Genomic DNA, 15906 nt, shown 5'->3' on the forward strand with positions numbered 1-15906 from the left:
ATGAAGAGTAAGGGGGAAGACTAGCCTAATGGTCTAAAGCAGTATACATACAGGGTCAGAACCCCTGTCTCTGAGTCTTATTTTCCTTATGTCTCACTTCTGTCATCTGGAAGATGGAAATGATCATGGCCACACTTCCCTAAATCATTGAGTTAATACTACTATGAAGTAACCTATTGTCTTAGTCAGGGTTTTTTTGTTGTTGTTGTTTTTGTTTGTTTGTTTGTTTTTTGTTGTTTTTTTCTTTTTCCAAGACAGGGTTTTTCTGTATTCCCTGGCTGTCCTGGAACTCACTTTGTAGACCAGGCTGGCCTTGAACTCATAAATCCACCTGCCTCTGCCTCCCGAGTGCTGGGATTAAAGGCGTGCGCCACCACCGCCCGGCTTAGTCAGGGTTTCTTTTCCTGCACAATCATGACCAAGAAGCAAGTTGGGGAGGAAAGGGTTTATTCAGCTTACACTTTCTACATTGCTGTTGATCACCAAAGGATGTCAGGACTGGAACTGAAGCAGGTCAGAAAGCAGGAGCTGCTGCAGAGGCCATGGAGGGATGTTACTTACTGGCTTGCTTCCCCTGGCTTGCTCAGCTTGCTTTCTTAGAGAACCCAAGACTACCAGCCCAGGGAAGGCATCACCCACAATGGTCCCTCCTCCCTTAATCACTAATTGAGAAAATGCCCCACAGCTGGATCTCATGGAGGCACTTCCCCAACTGATGCTCCTCCTTTCTCTGTGATAACTCAAGCCTGTGTCAAGTTGACACACAAAAACCAGCTAGTACCCCAATGTAACTATGTAAGTAACTATGAAGTAAAAAAGACATCACTGACACATCTTAAACACTCAAAAATATTATACAAAATTACCACCATCATTAACTAGCCACAAGTAACACCTTTCTTGTTATACTGTGACAACATCTTGAAGGTTCAATGTCACAGCCCTAAATGTGCAACTCAGCATGTGATTATTTTTTGAAATTTCCCACCTCTTCTAGGAAATTAGTTATTCATTCCCTGTGTTTTGTAGCTTAGTAGATCTTGCTACAGTTACACTTAGCATTCAACTGCATCACTTTTTTAGTGTACTTGAGGCCTGAGCTTCTGAGAAGTACGCTATGCCCCATTAATATGTACTTTATTGCTTTATACATGACAGATTGTCTTCAATGAACAGATCTCAAGAGACTCTGTCTGCAGCATGTTATTCCCTTCAGATGCTCAACACCATTATTTTCCTCATCTTGGGGTCCAGGTAGCATGTGTGTGTGGGGTATGTGTGTTAAGGTGTGTGCACCTGTGTGGATGAGGAAGCCAGACAGATACTGAGTTATCCTGCTCCATTGCCTTAGCCCTCTGAGATAGACAGGGCCTCTCAGCAAACACGGATCTAGGTGTCTGGGCTTACAGTGCATGGCCACACTTTACTTTTCATGTGTGTGGTAGGATGTGAACTCAGATGCTCATGCATGTACAGCAAGCACTCGTATCCACTGGATTGTCTCTCTAGCTATTAGGCTTTATTTTGTTTGTTTTTGAGGCAGAATCTTGTTCCGTAGCCCAATTATGCATCCCAGGATGGTTGCAAGTTCTCAGTCATCCTCCTGTCTAAATCTCCTAAATCCTAGATTTGTAATGTGCACCACTACATTCAGCTTTTATAGGTATTTCTCAAGCCAATCAAGCTGACAATTATGATTAACCAGAACAAGCTCACTCCTTGACAGCCTTGCAACCAAATGCACCTCCATTTAGGACATTCCAGTTATGGCCCTGCAAAGCTCACGTTTGTCTCAATACAAAATGTATTCCATCCATTTCTCTGGTCTCCCACACTCTTAACAGTTCCAACATTGTTAAAAGTCCAAGACATATTCTTTGCTTAGAGTCTCTATAAATCATGAAGCAAGTTGTAAACAATGATGCAAAGGTAGGAATACAATGATAGACTGTAAACACTATCATTCTAAAAGGAACAGAAAACTGCAAGGAAGGGCTGGACCACAGCAAGAATGGAATAGCAGAAAAAGCACTGACTCCTAGGTGATTTCTGCCTGGCACTAAGCATGTTATGATGAGCTCAAACAAACTTGGCCAGCCTTACTCTATGGCCTTGGCATTTGCAGCCCACACAACCTCTCTCTTGATTTGGCTTTGTTTTCTATCTGCAGCTTTCCAAATTGCTCACATTTCCAAATTCTGGGGTCTCACTATACATTTAGGTTTTAACCTCACAGCTTCATTTGTCACCATCTCAAGGACTTTCACCAGAGGACCCCCCCCCCACACACACACCTTCTCACACATTGTCTGCTCCTCACCACCCAAAAAATACTGCTTTGGAATCCACATAGAACCCTTCTTAAAGATAGAATTCTTGAATCTTGTGTTCCTGAAATCAGCAACACATGAACACCTCCAACTGTGCCACCATCTCAAATGATAATTAAAATTCATGGACCACCGTAGTATTAGTCCATAAATGGCTGAACATGGTAAAACAGATCCCAGGGAAACAACCTCCTAGGCCCTGGTAGAACAAGAACTCTAGAAGTATTCTCTTGTTAAGAGAAAATATTTCAAAGACTTTTTCACATCCTAGAGCTTGCCATAAGTAGGATCTGGCCAATTTCTAGCATGCCACGAAAGCATATATCCTCCTGTCTCAGTGCAAAGTGAATGGCATCCTTAATGGCACTGGCTTCTTCAGAAACCATGTCTTCTTCACTCTCAACTCTCCATTGGTTTCGCTAAACAAACTCTCTCTCTCTCTCTCTCCAGGTAGAGTCTTTCTCCTCTGCTTCTTTATTTTACCCAAGTCTCTTAAAAAAATGTGCAACTAGCAATGTCATAGCCTGAGTATTAGACTGCCTTCCTTAAAATCTCAAGACACAGAAAAAAATAGGTAAGTTAATTACCAGAACATAACACAATTTAAAATTCAGTCCTTGTTTCCACCTGAAATCTCACATCCAGGCTGCTGCTCTTCACATTTCTATCAGGACTCTAGTCATCTGAGGTACCACCAGAATCACCAATTGATACTGAGACTGTACTATCTTAAAGGGATTTCTAGGTCAGACAGAAAAACTGTCAAATTTCTCCTGGCAACTAATTCCAAAACTTAAGAGTCATATATAAAGATTCTGTCATGGCAACCACCCCACTCCTGGTACCAAATTTCTGTATTAGATTATTTTTCATTATTTTGACAGAACATCTAAGAAAACAGTGTAGGGTTTCTGTCTGCACCTGGAGCTGGCTCTCTGTCACAGGGCTCTAATACCCAGGTGGCGCCAGGAGAGCTAGCCTCCCAGGAGTGCAGACAGGTCTATGAATGCAGATAGAACCATCACTGCTGCTCAGAGGAACTCACCCAGAACCCACAGGACAAAGAAACCAAGGGGCAGCCTGGGACAGGAGCCTTCCAGTTTCTGTCTGCGCCCAGAGCTAATCTGTGCCGCAAAGCTACATACACAAATCCCGCCAGGAGAGAACTGGTCTCCCAGGAGTGCCTACATACCTGCAAACACAGGTAAGACCACTATTTCTCTTCAAATTCCTAGCCCAAGAGGGACCCTTCCAGAGCCATCAGGACATAGGAAACAAGGATTAGCTGGGGACAGGATCCTTCTTGTTTCTTTGTGCACCCCAGAGCTGACCCTATACCAGAGCTCTCCATACCTAAATTCCTCCTGGAAAAGACAAGCTGCAGTCAAAGACAGCAACTTGAGCTAACACCAGAGATAATTAGATAACAAAAGGCAAGGGCAAGAACATAAGCAACAAAAACCAAGGCTACTTGGAATCATCAAAACCCAGTTTTCCCACCACAGCGAGCCCTGGATTCCCCAACACACTACAAAAGCAAGACTCTGATTTAAAATTACATCTCATGATGATGATAGAGCACGTAAATAACTCCCTTAAAGAAATACAGGAGGGTGCGATCTTGGTGGAGGGCCCCAAGGTCCCCAGAGGACTCTCCACACTGCAGGCATCCTAGCACAGCCGGGACCTTGGGATCACTGGTGAGTGGAGCACAACATCAGTTCCAAAAAACCCAGAGGGACTTGTGTTAGCAGCAACAGGGTCAAAGGACAAAGGCAGACCCTAGCACACCCAAAATCTTGGGATCATTGAGACCAGTCTAAGCAGGAGAGCACGTGGACGGCAGAAGCAACAGAGCTTCTTGGACAGGGTCCCTTCGGGCCTTCATCCTCAGCCAAGAGACAAAGCTGAGACCCAGACCCCTGGACACCTTCCCGGCCAGAGGAGAGTGGGCCTCCAGGGAGGGCTCTGACCCCAGGAATCAGTAGGTAGATCTGAGATCCAGACTTCTGTGCAAGAGGAGAGCTTGCCTGCAGAGAGTGTTCTGATCACTGGGACACAGGAGAGTTGGTCTTCCAGGAGTGCTGACAGAGGCTAAAGAATCACAGGAGAAACAAGCTCCACCAGAGACAGCTAGAATATCTAACACCAGAGATTACCAGATGGGGAAAGGCAAATGTAAGAATCTTAGTAACAGAAAACAAGACCACTGGGCATCATCAGAACCCAGTACGCCCACCACAGAGTCCTGGATACAACAACACACCTGAAAAGCAAGACTGGGATTTACAATTTTATCTCATGATGCTGGTAGATTTTAAGAAGAGCATTAATAACTCACTTAAAGAAATCCAGGAGAACACTGCTAGACAGGTAGAAGCCCTTAAAGAGGAAGCACAAAAGTCCCTCAAAGAATTACAGGAAAACACTGCTAAACAGGTAGAAGACCTTGAAGAGGAAACACAAAAATCCCCTAAAGAATGACAGGAAAACACAAACAGGTGAAGGAATTGAACAAAACCATCCAAGATCTAAAAATGGAAGGAGAAACAATGAAGAAAACCCAAAGAAAGACAACTTTGGAGATAGAAACCCTAGGAAAGAAATCAGGAACCATAGATGCGAGCATCAGCAACAGAATACAAGAGATGGAAGAGATAATCTCAGGTGCAGAAGATTCCATAGAGAACATTGGCACAACAATCAAAGAAAATGCAAAATGCAAAAAGATCCTAACTCAAAGCATCCAGGAAATTCAGGATACAATGAGAAGACCAAACCTACGGATAATAGGTATAGATGAGAATGAAGATATTTCAACTTAAAGGGCCAGTAAATATTTTCAACAAAATTATAGAAGAAAACTTCCCTAACCTAAAGAAAGAGATGCCCATGAACATACAAGAAGCCTACAGAACTCCAAATAGACTGGACCAGAAAAGAAATTCCTCCCGACACATAATAATCAGAACAAATACACTAAATAAAGATAGAATATTAAAAGCAGTAAGGGGAAAAGGTCAAGTAACATATAAAGGCAGACCTATTAGAATTACACCAGACTTCTCACCAGAGACTATGAAAGCCAAAGGATCCTGGACAGATGTTTTACAGACCCTAAGAGAACACAAATGCCAGCCCACGCTACTATACCCAGCAAAACTCTCAATTACCATACATGGAGAAACCAAAGTATTCCATGACAAAACCAAATTCATACAATATCTTTCCACAAATCCAGCCCTTCAGAGGATAATAATGGGAAAACACCAACACAAGGACCGAAACTATGCCCTGGAAAAAGCAAGAAAGTAATCCTTCAACAAACCTAAAAGAAGACAGTAGCAAGAACAGATTCCCAACTCTAACAGCAAAAATAACATGAAGCAACAATTACTTTCCCTTAATATCTCTTAATATCAATGGACTCAATTCCCAAATAAAAAGACAGAGACTAAAAGACTGGCTACATAAATAGGACCCAACTTTTTGCTGCTTACAGGAAACCCACCTCAGGGAAAAAGAAGACACTACCTCAGGGTAAAAGGCTGGAAAACAATTTTCCAAGCAAACGGTCCGAAGAAACAAGCTGGAATAGCCATTCTAATATCGAATAAAATCCACTTCCAACCCAAAGTTATAAAAAAACAAAACAAAAACAAAAACAAGGAGGGGCACTTCATACTCATCAAAGGTAAAATCTACCAAGATGAACTCTTAATTCTGAATATCTATGCTCCAAATGCAAGGGCATCCACATTCATTAAAGAAACTATAGTAAAGAAAGCACATATTGCACCTCACACAATAAGAGTGGGAGACTTCAACACCCCACTCTCATCAATGGAGAGATCCTGGAAACAGAAACTAAACAGAGACAGTGAAACTAACAGAAATTATAAAACAAATGGATTTAACAAATATCTACAGAACATTTTATCCTAAAACAAAAGGATATGCCTTCTTCTCAGCACCTCATGGTACCTTCTGCAAAATCGACCATCTAATTGGTCACAAAACAGGCCAAAACAGACACAAAAAATATTCAAATTATCCCTATGAGATCACCATGCATCCTATGAGATCACCATGGACTAAGGCTGATCTTCAATAACAACATAAATAATACAAAGCCAACATTCACGTGGAAACTGAACAACACTCTACTCAATGATACCTTGGTCAAGGAAGGAATAAAGAAAGAAATTAAAAAACTTTTTAGAGTTTAATGAAAATGAAGCCACAACATACCCAAACTTATGGGACATAATGAAAGCATTTCCAAGAGGAAAACTCATAGCTCTGAGTGCCTCCAAAAAGAAACTAGAGAGAGCACACACTAGCAGCTTGACAACATACCTAAAAGCTCTAGAACAAAAGGAAGCAAATTCACACAAGAGGAGTAGACTGCAGGAAATAATCAAACTCGGGTGAAATCAACTACGTGGAAACAAGAACTATACAAAGAATCAACCAAACCAGGAGCTGGTTCTTTAAGAAAATCAACAAGCTAGATTAACCCTTAGCCAGACTCACTAGAGGGCACAGGGACAGTATCCTAATTAACAAAATCAGAAATGAAAAGGGAGACATAACAATAGAACCTGAGGAAATCCAAAACACCATCAGATCCTACTACAAAAGGCTATACTCAACAAAACTGGAAAACCTGGATGAAATGGACAAATTTCTAGACAGATAACAGGTACCAAAGTTAAATCAGGATTAGATTAATGACCTAAACAGTCCCATATCCCCTAAAGAAATAGAAGCAGTCATTAATAATCTCCCAACCAAAAAAAGCCCAGGACCAGATTGCTTTAGTACAGAATTCTATCAATCAGACCTTCAAGGAAGACCTAATGCCAGATTCCACAAAATAGAAGCAGAAGGTACTCTACCCAACTCATTCTATGAAGCCACAATTACTCTGATACCTAAACCACATAAAGACCCAACAAAGATAGAGAACTTCAGACCAATTTCCCTTATGAATATCAATGCAAAAATACTCAACAAAATTCTCGCTAACTCAACCTAAGAACACATCAAAATAATCATCCATCATGATCAAGTAGGCTTCATTCCAGGGATGCAGGGATGATTTAATATATGAAAATCCATCAATGCAATCCACTATATAAACAAACTCAAAGACAAAAACCACATGATCATCTCATTAGATGCTGAGAAAGCATTTGACAAAATCCAATACCCATTAGTGATAAAAGTCTTGGAAAGATCAGGAATTCAAGGCTCATACCTAAACATAATAAAAGCAATATACAACAAACCAGTAGCCAACATCAAAGTAAATAGAGAGAAGCTGGAAGCAATCCCACTAAAATCAGGGACTAGACAAGGCTGCCCACTTTCTCCCTACCTATTCAATATAGTACTTGAAGTCCTAGCCAGAGCAATTAGACAACAAAAGGATGTCAAGGGGATACAAATTGGAAAGGAAGAAGTCAAAATATCACTTTTTGCAGATTATGATAGTATATATAAGTGACCCTAAAAATTCCACCAGAGAACTCCTAAATCTGATAACCATTTTCAGTGAAGTAGCTGGATATAACATTAATTTAAACAAATCAATGGCCTTTCTCTACACAAAGGATAAACAGGCTGAGAAAGAAATTAGGAAAATGACACCCTTCACAATAGTCACAAATAATATAAAATACCTTGGTGTGACTCTAACTGAGGAAGTGAAAGATCTGTATGATAATAACTTCAAGTCTCTGAAGAAAGAAATCAAAGGAGATCTCAGAAGATTGAAAGATCTCCCATGCTCATGGATTGGCAGGATCAATATAGTAAAAATGACTATCTTGCTGAAAGCAATCTACAGATTCAATGCAATCCCCATGAAAATTCCAATTCAATTCTTCAATTATTTAGAAAGGGCAATTTTCAAATTAATCTGGAATAACAAAAAACCTAGGATAGCAAATACTATTCTCAATGATAAAAGAACCTCTGGTGGAATCACCATGCCTGACCTAAAAGCTGTACTACAGGGCAACTGTGCTAAAAACTGCATGGTACTAGTACAACGATAGACAGGTAGATCAATAGAATAGAACTGAAGACCCAGAAATGAACCCACACAGTATGGTCACTTGATCTTTGACAAGGGAGGTAAAACCAACCAGTGGAAAAAAGACAGCATTTTCAACAAATGGTGCTAGCACAACTGGCGGTTATCATGTAGAAGAATGTGAATTGATCCATTCTTATCTACTCGTACTAAGGTCCAGTCTACGTGGATCAAGGAACTCCACATAAAACCAGAGACTCAATCCCAGCATAATCTTTTTCCTGGTAAAAACCAACTGAGATAAAGGCTTTTTGTCTTGTTAATGTAATTGTGTCTAAGTAGTTCAAAATTGGTGTCATGTGACTGTATGTCATTCTATATTAAGGTAGCTAGGAACAAATCTACATGTGCCCCTAGAATTCTCCAATATAACTGAATAACAATGGCCTAAATAAATAAATAAATTAATTAATTAAAAAAACCAGAGACACTGAAATTTATAGAGGAGAAAGTGGGGAAAAGCCTCGAAGATATGGGCACTGGGGAAAAATTCCTGAATAGAACAGCAATGGCTTATGCTGTAAGATCAAGAATTGACAAGTGGGACCTCATAAAATTGCAAAGCTTCTGTAAGGCAAAAGACACTGTCAATAAGACAAAAAGGCCACCAACAGTTTGGGAAAGGATCTTTACCAATCCTAAATCAGATAGGGGACTAATATCCAATATATATAAAAACTCAAGAAGATGGACTCCAGAAAATTAAATAATCCTATTTAAAAATGAGGTACAGAGCTAAACAAAGAATTCTCAACTGAGGAATACTGAATGGCTGAGAAGCACCTGAAAAAATGTTCAGCATCCCTAATCATCAGCAAATCAAAACAACCCTGAGATTCCACCTCATACCAGTCAGAATGGCTAAGATCAAAAATTCAGGTGACAGCAGATGGTGGCGAGGATGTGGAGAAAGAGGAACACTCCTCCATTGCTTGTGGGATTGCAAGCTGGTACAACCACTCTGGAAATCAGTCTGGTGGTTCCTCAGAAAATTGGACATAGTACTACATTAGGGCCCAGCTATATCACTCTTGGGCATATACCCAGATGATGCTCCAACATGTAATAAGGACACATGGTCTACTATATTCATAACAGCCTTATTTAAAATAGCCAGAAGCTGGAAAGAACCCAGATGTCCTTCAATAGAGGAATGGATACAGAAAATATGGTACATTTACACAATGGAGTACTTACTATTCAGTTATCAAAAACAATGAATTCATGAAATTCTTAGGCAAATGGATAGAACTAGAAAATATCATCCTGAATGAGGTAACCCAGTCAGAAAAGAACACACACGGTATACACTCACTGATAAGTGGATTTTAGCCCAGAAGCTCAGGATACCCATGATACAATTCACAGACCAAATGAAGCTCAAGAAGAAGGAAGACCAAAGTGTGGGTGCTTCAGACCTTCTTAGAAAAGTGAAGAAAATAGTTATGCGAGGAAATATGGAGACAAAGTGTGGAGAAGACACTGAAGGAAAGGCCATCCAGAGACTGCCCTTCCTGGGGATCCATGCCATATAGAGTCACCAAACCCAGACACTATTGAGGATGCCAAAAATTTCTTGCTAACAGGAGCCATATTTAGCTGTCTCCTGAGAGGCTCTGACAGTGTCTGACAAATACAGAGGTGGATGCTCTCAGCCACCCATTGGACGGAGCACAATGTCTCCAATGGAGTAGTTAAAGAAAGGACTGAAGGAGCTGAAGGGGTTTGTAGCCCCATAGGAGGAACAACAATATGAATTAACCAGTAGTTCCAGAGCTCCCAGGAATTATACCATCAACCAAAGAGTACACATGGATGGACCCATGGCTCCAGCCACATATGTAGCAGAGGATGTCCTTATTGGACATCAATGGGAGGAGAGGCCCTTGGTTCTGAGAAGGCTCGATGCCCCAGTGTAGGAGCATGCTAGGATAGGGAAATGTGAATGGGTGGGTTGGTGAGTGGCAGGAGGGGGAGTGGGGAGGTTGAGGGGATTGGGATAGGGGATTTTTGGAGGGGAAACCAGGAAAGGAGATAACATTTGAAATGTAAATAAAAAAATATCTAATAAAGGATATGCATTCTTGGTGTGATTCAAATAAAACAAAACAAAACAGTGCAAAGAACAAACGACTTCTATTGCTTAGTTTTAGGGTATCACTCTATCATGGAAGGGGCCATGCCAAAGATTCTCATGGTATAAGGAAGGGTAGAGGGATGGAGAGAGTAGGAGAGGAAGAGAAGAGGAGAACGAAAGGAGAGGAGAGAAGTCTAGACTGATTTACTTTCTCCCTTTCTCCCCTTTATGTGTCCTCGGTCCAGACTGGAACAGCACTGAGACTCTGAATAGCCCTTGAGTGACTTTTCTCTAGAACTGCGCTCACAGGTACACTTAGAGTTGGGTGTTAATTTCAGTCATTTCTCATCACATCAAGTTGACAATCACGATTAACTCTTGTAGTAAGTGAAGTCAGTGTAAAATCCTATCTTATAACATGGTTCACAGGTTTTTGTTTTGGGTTGTTCTTTTGAGGATAAGATCTCACTGTTTTGCCCAAGCTGGCCTTGAATTCCTGACCTCAAGTGATCCTCCTACTTTATCCTTCCAAGTAGCTATGAAGAAAGATGCAGTTCACCACCATGCCTGGTTCAGCTCACAGATTTAATCATCAAATGCCATAGTTATGTGGAAGAACTTCTAGTAAAAAATAAGTAGGAGTTAGAGGGGGAAAGACATGACTTAAATTTTAAATGATTTAAATAGTATTACATCTATGTAAACCTGCCTGGGCTTCACACCAGGCCCAGTCCCGCTCGCTCTGCCTGCCATCCATGAATCTGATGCAAGCTCTCAGTGATACTGCTGCCTGCCTGCTGCTATGTTCCCACCCTGATGGTCAAGTACTCACCCTCTGAAACTGTTAGCCTCTGAAATGGCCCCAATTATATGCTTTCTTTTATAAGTCACCTTGATCATGGTGTTTCTTCACAGCAATAGAACAGGAGGTAAGATTGTTGTTTGTTTGTTTGTTTCCAGTGTGGTGCTGGGACTAACTCTAGGATTTCACAAATGCTAGGCAAGAATGCTAACCACTTAGCTGTATGTCCACACTATTTTGGCTAATTTTTAAATAAATGTATTTTCCATTAAAAATGACAGACATCTTGGATGATGGTGGCTCATATCCTTGGGAGGCAGAGGCAGACAGATCTCTGAATTTGAGGGCAACCTGGTCTACAGATCAAGTTTCCAGACAAACAAGGCTACACAGAGAAAATCTGACTTGAAAAAAACAAAAAACAAACAAACAAAAGATACACATTAATATCTATTGATGTTAAAATGTAGTAAATATAAAAGTTGCTATAAAATGGAATGCTGGTGGCTGGAGAGATGGCTTAGCTTGATGGTCAAGGGCAGTTCCTGCCCTTCTAGGGAACCTAGGTTCAGTTCCCAGAACTCAACATGAAATGGCTCACAACTGTCTGTCATTCTAGTTCCAAGGTATCTGACGTACACAGATATATAGACATAAACAAAAAAATTGGAACCTATACTAATTTGGGCTGGAGAGATTTTCCTACTATGAACTTCTATTAATTGCATAGTTTCAGTAAAAAGAATATACCTTGCCTTATAAAACAGATGGTTCTTTTTCAAATTTTTTCAAATGGAGACTTGTCATTTCAATGTACTTACCAAGAGACTTTCTCCTGCTACTCCTCTGTTATTAAAAACCACACACCTAAAAATGAAGAAAGAACTCTGTTATTTCTCTAAACAATTCTTCCTAATGGTGTACTATTGAGATCATCTTACTAACAATACCCTGCAGCATTAACATAGTAACAATGTTGGAGAGGGAGTGTAGCTCAGTTGGTAAAGTGCTAGCCTAGCAAGCAGGAAGCCCTGCCTATGGTGATGCATGCTTATAGTGCAGAAGCAGAGCAGCAGGACCAGAGGTGCAGGTAGGTCTAACCCAGGTACCAGGAGCAAGTGTGAGACTAGGCTGGGACAGATGGAGACTCTGCCTCAAACATCTGGCAAACAAGCACACTGACAAAATCTGTTTTGGGGACATCTGAGATAGCATAGCTGGTAACAGCACTCACCGCCAAGCCTGACTAGAATTCCATCCCATGACCCACCAAGATTCAAGAGAGAACTGAATCTTACAAGTTGTCCTCTAAGCCCCACACAAGCACAATGGTGTATTCATATGTGTGTGTGTGTGTATATGTATGTGTGTGTGTATTCAAAATGCCTCTAATTAATAACTCTTTCTAAATAATTACAAACCCTTACTTTTTGGCCATATTAGAACCCAGGGCCTCACGTTTGCAAGCAAACCATTGTTACCATTGAATATATTACCAGAACTAGAGAGCTAAAAAATTCTGAATGTGAGTTTGACTAGAAAGTTACATATTGGTTTCATGTTAACTTTTCCTGCCCAAAAGTGTATACTTTAAAACATTTTCTATACATACAGATATGTTTCTGATAAGCATTTCTAAAACAATATTAAGTCAAATGTACACATTGTTGGTTCAAATGTCTTTTCTACATTGTATTTGATACATTATCCATACATATCCAATCCCTATTTCTCAAGATTCAGCAAACATGGTAACCAGAATTGTTTTTTAAAAATTAATATTTATTTTAGCACAGTACAGTGGTGAATGTCTATAATCCCAACACTCAGGCAGGTAGACCTCTGAGTTTGAGGCCAGCCTGGTCTACACAGCGAGTTCAAGACATCCAGGGTTGCACAGTGAGGCTTTCTCCATTGTATTGTTGTTATTCTAAGACATGGAATCTCCTACATTGCCCAGACTGGTCCTAAACTCAGGTCCAAGTCCTGCCTCAGCCTCCCACATTCCACTATTCCTGGCTTTCTTTATTCTTTTTTCCCCCTAAAAAATAATGGCAAGACAGACTAGATATAAATAAGATGTACACTGGTCACAAATCTTCCCTCGAATAAGCACCTAAGCCATGTGTGTGGCCTTTAGCCTGATGCTCCTCGTCAGGTAAGAACTGCTTTAGAGAGCAAACAGTAAGGACAGATTCAAACGGCTTCTGGGCCAAGATGTTCTGTGCCTGCCATTGGGACAAGGCCATAAAATCAGAGAGGAGAAAGGACGAGATGATTTGCAGATGCAAAGCAGTCTGTCCACCCGAGACCATCCTAACTGCAGACTAGGCATGTGAGCCTCCCTCCCCCACACTCTGTGACTGTCTACCACCTTGGCAAAACATCTTTTACACACTTTACAGGGCCACTAATATTAGAATAAGCCATTCATTCAAAACACTCATTAAACAGAATCTACTGAATTAAGCAAATCCAAGTCTATAAGAGATAAGAGAGAAACCAAACAGCAATGCAGTCCTTCGAGGAATGCCTTCAGTTAGACTGGAGAGCTATGAGCCATAGTCCTAGCTGACTGGAGGACTATGACCTTTCGCAGGAGCATCCAATGTCCAGTAAGTGGCACAGAAAGTAAAGCTCTCTGGGCGCAGCATGGCAGAGTTCATTAAGGAAGATTTCATGGAAAAACAGATAAACTTTATGCTGACACAACAACTGTAACAAAGATACAAGGTAAGACTAAAATGTCCTAAGAGTCAGGGAAGTAAGATGTTAGAGGTGGTGACAAGTGGGGATCTAGTTCCAGAAATGTCAGGGCAGAGGTTATCAGACCAAACCTTCCACAGAGTAGTAACTATAATCTTTCACAATACCAAGGCAGGCAGAAATGGAGTCAAGCTGACAGAGCAGAGCAGAGCAGAGCAGAGCAGAGCAGAGCAGAGCAGAGCAGAGCAGAGCAGAGCAGAGCACAGCACAGCACAGCACAGCACAGCACAGCACAGCACAGCACAGCACCAGGAAGAGCACTGGGAAGACTCCCTGTTTGTTGGAGTTTGGTGCTAATGCTTTGAATCTGCATGTCCAGATGATGAAGGTCCTTGTCCCCAATTGGTTTTTAATTCATCAATAAAGATGCCAAATGGTCAATAGCTAGGCATGGGGCAGGACACTGAGTGTTGCACAGATAGGATACAGAGAGGAAAGGCAAAATCACCGGAACTGGGGAAAGAATGGAACACAGTAGCAGTAGGAAATAAAGCCATCAAACCATGTGAGACTTCCGGAAAGTGGCCATTGGCCACTTCCCCTATTGGGCCTAGGATAACAGGGGACTGTTGAGGAGTGTCCACCCTTTGAGGCAGCCAAGCCAGTTTAAAATTACCTGCTCGTTCTCTCTCTCTCTCCCTCTCTCTCTCCCTCTCTCTCTCTCTCTCTCTCTCTCTCTCTCTCTGTGTGTGTGTGTGTGTGTGTGTGTGTGTGTGTGTGTGTGTTTCCATTCGTGGTACATGGACCTAGAGATAGCTCCTGGGCTGGTGCATGCCTATGACCAGCTGGGAGCACAAAGAGATGCATGGAAAACTTATATGTGCATATGGTGCACAATGTGATGGGTAAGGACCCACTATTAAGTAATTTAGGGATTCTGAGATGGAATATACATATGCAAATAGTATAAATCTAGGAAGAACCAGTTTCTCAACAAGCACATGAAACAGGAATAAAGGAACACAGCCACTGGCAGGGATTTACCCATCGCCTGCTAGGAGGGAACAGTAAGAAGCAGACAAGAAAGCTGCCTGCCTCCAGCTACCAGATAAATAAAGGATAGAGATTTATAAATCTTATTTAATTGTTTTTAAGGGAATATACAGATTTTGTCAGAGTAACGTGGGGATTTCTTCCTGCTGTTCAAAACTAATACCAAGAGCTTAAGATGAGAGGCAGAGAGCCAGATGGTAGATGCAGCAGGTCTTAAGCTTCACAGAAGAGAGAAATTAGCAAGAGTGAATGAGCAAATGCTTTAAAGGTATTTAAAAGTCTTGCAAGGGCAAATTCTCAGGATCTTTGAACATGGTCTACACAGGATTTCTGGTATTGTCAGCAGCCTGGTATAACAAAAATTAGAGCCTATAAATAGGCTTATACAGTAAGTAGAAGGGAATTAATTAATGCTAAATACATAGATAATAAATGTTGAGGCATTTAATCTTAAAAAAAAATAGATTGAAAGCAGGAGGTAGGTAGCCTAATCTCTCAGACAGTAGAAGCTTAGGCCTTGATAATTAAATAAAGAGAAAGGGGTGGCTACGCTCTGTACCCACCGAGGTCATAAGCTAAGCATACGCAATGTGTAAATAGAGGCTTTTGATCTTAAATGTAGGCTGAAAAGCAGAAGCACTGTCTCAATGGTTACTATTCCTTTAGATTGCTTTAATTGCTTGGAATTGTTTTAATTATCAAAATGCACGCGGTCATGAGTTTGGTGGTTATATTAAAATTCCTCTGACAGACAGAGGAATTTACCTTTATACCTTTAATGATTTTTGGTTACTGGACTAAGGACATGCTATTTTGGGAGAGAGGCTTTGTATTT

The 15906-nt window shown here is 41.0% G+C and overlaps 1 protein-coding gene across 3 annotated transcripts in view; it reads right to left on the reverse strand.

Annotated features, from left to right (window-relative positions):
- The window catches only part of Abhd3 (abhydrolase domain containing 3), a 62373-nt gene that overhangs the window by 25525 nt on the left and 20942 nt on the right, over nucleotides 1-15906 (reverse strand). For all 3 annotated transcript variants that reach the window (XR_385966.4, NM_134130.1, XM_011246793.3), the window contains exon 4: nucleotides 12134-12179. Coding sequence is in view for 2 of the 3 variants with exons in the window: in NM_134130.1 (NP_598891.1) it covers nucleotides 12134-12179 (46 nt within the window). In the remaining variant the exon portion in view is untranslated. The remainder of the gene's footprint in view (nucleotides 1-12133; nucleotides 12180-15906) is intronic.

This window comes from Mus musculus, chromosome 18 (genome assembly GCF_000001635.26).
Source record: "Mus musculus strain C57BL/6J chromosome 18, GRCm38.p6 C57BL/6J".
In the NCBI taxonomy this organism is placed as follows: domain Eukaryota; kingdom Metazoa; phylum Chordata; class Mammalia; order Rodentia; family Muridae; genus Mus; species Mus musculus.